We start from the raw sequence: 3,550 nt of genomic DNA on the forward strand, positions 1-3,550 counted from the left end.
GGGCAGTCCCAGTTTGTTGCTGGACTCCTCGTTGGATGCCTGGAGGGGCCAAGGCAATTGCCTGAGCCGGGCAACAGAAAATGCCGTTTGTTTAAACAGAGGAGTGTTGTAAATCCCGGGCGTGCCCTCCCCACTGCACGGCGGTCACACCGCCGTCTCTGGGCCTCACCCGGCCCAGGCACTCTTGCCTCGTTTTTTTCAGAGACTTAGTGTTACTTTTGATAATACTGAGATGGGTTGTTATGTGTCAGTACTGTTACGGGAAAAATACAGCTTTATAAAGACATTATTATGATCAAACTGCGCCAGGTACCTGGGTGAAAACCTTTCTTGAACTTGCCAAGCGACTGTGGAGACACCAGAATCAGTTTTGGTTGTATTTCCAAAAATATTCCAACTGCACAGCTCTTGTTAACCAAAACCAACACCGAATGTGCGTGACGCCTTGGCATGTGTGGCTCAAGGGGTACCTGGTAAGAGCAAAAATGTTAAGCTTTTTATGGACTTGAGATTTCCTTTTTCATTTCGCCACCAGTTTTATGACAGGAAAGTCACTGTAAACACATCAGTTGCTCAGTTTCTGCGTCTACGGAGTGTAATCACGAACTTTGGCTGCTGGGAATTGAAGGTGGCTGGGGATTTACTCTGCAGGAAATAGTTCTGTGTGATGTGGACTGATGGGATTGTAGCTCTAAGATGATGGCAATGTTGACTTCATCTTTCTACAAGCTAAAAAGCTCTGGAAAGAAAACCCCAACCCTTCATTTTAATATATTGTCCGTTTTCATGTTGTGTTTGAGGGAAATTTTAAACCTGTACAGTAATTTCCTGCTGGTACCCAGTCAAACCCCACTGTGACATTTAGTCACGCATGTTCAGCTAGAGACTCAATTAAATAGATCACCAGATTACTGCACAGGTTTGGAGCTGCTCGTGGACGTTGATGCCTGATGTATTCTGTCACATCAAAGTGAGCGTGTGTCTGCTTGTTTGAGCACCTGGTTTTTTTCCTTATCTCTAACAGTAGTTTACTTCAGATGGCTGAGAAAACAACCAGAGGCCCGCAGGATGTCCCCGGCTCTTCTCCTGATGAAAATGAATTTCCTTTCGGATATCCCACTAACATTTGTGAGGATGTGCCTGATCAGAAGTACCTGTGCAGCAACTGCAATAACATTCTGAAGAAAGCCCTGCAGACGCTCTGTGGGCATAGGTACTGCTCAGCCTGCCTCTCCTGGATTGTACGGTAGGTCCTTGCTACAGAGGGTCACACCGCCCTGCCACCGTCAGTGGCTGCAAGCGCTCCTGAGAGCTGCATCGTGCCGCTGTGCTCAGCAGATGGGTCTGTGGCTACCTGGCCCACTGGCCCATGGTCATTTTACTGTCTGGAATTACGTACCTGCGGTGGACTGCAGGGTACTCTCTGCCTCCTTCTTGTTCCCAATATGGAAGGCTGCGGGGTGGGGAAGGCTGGATTACTGGGCTTGGCAGATGTCAGGTTTTCTGTCTGTAAGTGTGAGATAAGGATTCTGATTTAACCTTGAAGAACTAGTACAAGACTGATTTAATACTTCCATGAGACTTTACAGTCCTATGATAAGTGATGTTACAGGATTTTAATGAACATTATCTTAGAGTTTTATTTTTAGTAAGTCAGCTGGGTCACCACATGTTGAGGTGCTGCTGCCGTTAGTGAAAAACAGTGACAGCCCTTGGCCTGGACAACCTGAAAACCAGGAGCTGGGTGGGGATTTGCTTTGACCCATTAGCTGCTTCTATCCTGCCTTTTCTTTTGACAATTACACCTTGATGCAGAGCTTTTGGAAAAGGGTGTGTCTGCCGTGCAGGTGAGAGGTGAAATTGCAGCACAATTCCATGAATATGAGCTGACTTGAGCTTTGCCGTTTTGGAAAACAGCAGCTGTCAAGATTCAGTGACTGGGCTTTGGTACTGGCTAAGTCAGTCTAAAGCCCGTTACTGCGCTTCCTCATGGATGTTATTGGTAAGGTAGTTGGTGTATGCCAGTTCATGCAGTCCCCGCTCTCATTACAGTGTGGGGCACCTGAAAAGCTTGGTCAATGCTCTGGCCACATGTGAATTGAAGATCAATGTATAATAAAGTAAGAATGTATTGAAATTAATGTGTTTGACCAACTTACATAAGTCCATTACTGTAAATCCAGAACAAAGCCCCTTAATGAAGCAACATAAATGGTAAATTCAGAAAACTGTCACCAGAACGTAACCAGAATTGTTGTCTCTTCCCACTGGAGTCTTACAGCACAAACAGGAAACTGGCTCAGACAAGCTAATTAGTACAGCTTGAAATCAGTTATGCTGTGGTTGGATGGATGCTTTTCTGATGAGCTTCTCGGTCTGTGTTAGTTCATTATTTGCTTGGGTGCTAAACAGCACTGACAATGAAATACATCTCTAGTAAAGTTTTGTTTTTCACTTTTCCTATATAAAACTCTATACTAAATATTTTGAGAGTAAATCAAAACCTTTTCTGGCTGCAGCAGGGTGTTAACTCTCTAGAACTCAATTCTGCACCAGTTCTACTATGTCTTTGTAATTTGAAGTCTATATATCTATCTTGGGAAAATGGGCATTTTCTGCATTTTAAAAGACTTTAGTTTTCATGTTACCTTTCACGTTACCATGTTACATGATGGTTTTGCATAATTCTGAGATAAATAGGTTTCCATCTTTATTCTTTTTTATGATCCACGCTGCTCTTATTTTGCTGAAATACAGGTGAGATTTATGGGCCTAGTACTAGTCTTGAGAAATAAAACCACAGGGTTTTTTTGACGTTAGTGTGTTCAAGAATTGGCCCTTTAATGATCAAGAACTATGGATTCCGAGTGAAAATTACAATTTCCATGTTTTTACTTGTGTCAGTGTCTATACAAAGACCTCCTAAACTACAGTACACCAACTGATTGTTATTTCATTCTTCTTTCTTTTTGCCAGAAACAATAAAAATGCGATTTGCCAGAAATGTAAAGAGGAAGATCCCAGCACTTTAAGTGAGGGAAGCCTATTGGCAGAAGAAAGGGTAAGTTGTAGTTCACCGTTGAGTAATTTATCATTAACCATTCTCTGGTCTACTCCGTAGTCATCATTGGACTACAGTTTAGGAGGGAATAATATAACATGTGATAGCATCTGATAGTTACATATTTTAACTCATGCTTTAGTCATTTGGATTTCCCACAGTTTTTGATTTAAAAAAGTATAATGGCAGCCTTAGGACTTTCCAAGTCTGTCAGGTTCTGCGACATAAAATCCCATACTCTTCCATATAATTAACTTTTTATTGTCTCAAAGTAACAGGTGCTTTCCTACTTGTAATAACATGTTTTAGCTGTTACTTATTATCCTTAGTAAGTATCCTGGTGGATTTTCCAATCTCGTGGTTCTCTGTACCCTTCAAACATGTTAGCAAACTTACAGGTGGAGCATCCCTGAGATAAAAAGCTAAGTGTCGGCTAGCCAGCTGAATTGCCTAGAAAGAAATTTGACAGCCAGGCTATCTGGAGGAAAG

General features: G+C 42.5%; 1 protein-coding gene across 1 annotated transcript in view; it reads left to right on the top strand.

Moving 5' to 3' along the window:
• Window positions 1–1,024: 1,024 nt before the first annotated feature.
• The window catches only part of TRAF1 (TNF receptor-associated factor 1), a gene marked incomplete at its 5' end in the record, with an annotated part of 16,127 nt that continues 13,601 nt past the window's right edge, over window positions 1,025–3,550 (top strand). The window contains 2 exons of the mRNA XM_009702624.1: window positions 1,025–1,213; window positions 2,977–3,061. Coding sequence (XP_009700926.1) covers window positions 1,025–1,213; window positions 2,977–3,061 — 274 coding nt within the window. The remainder of the gene's footprint in view (window positions 1,214–2,976; window positions 3,062–3,550) is intronic.

This window comes from Cariama cristata, unplaced genomic scaffold, assembly GCF_000690535.1.
Source record: "Cariama cristata isolate BGI_N322 unplaced genomic scaffold, ASM69053v1 scaffold27886, whole genome shotgun sequence".
Taxonomy (NCBI): Eukaryota; Metazoa; Chordata; class Aves; order Cariamiformes; family Cariamidae; genus Cariama; species Cariama cristata.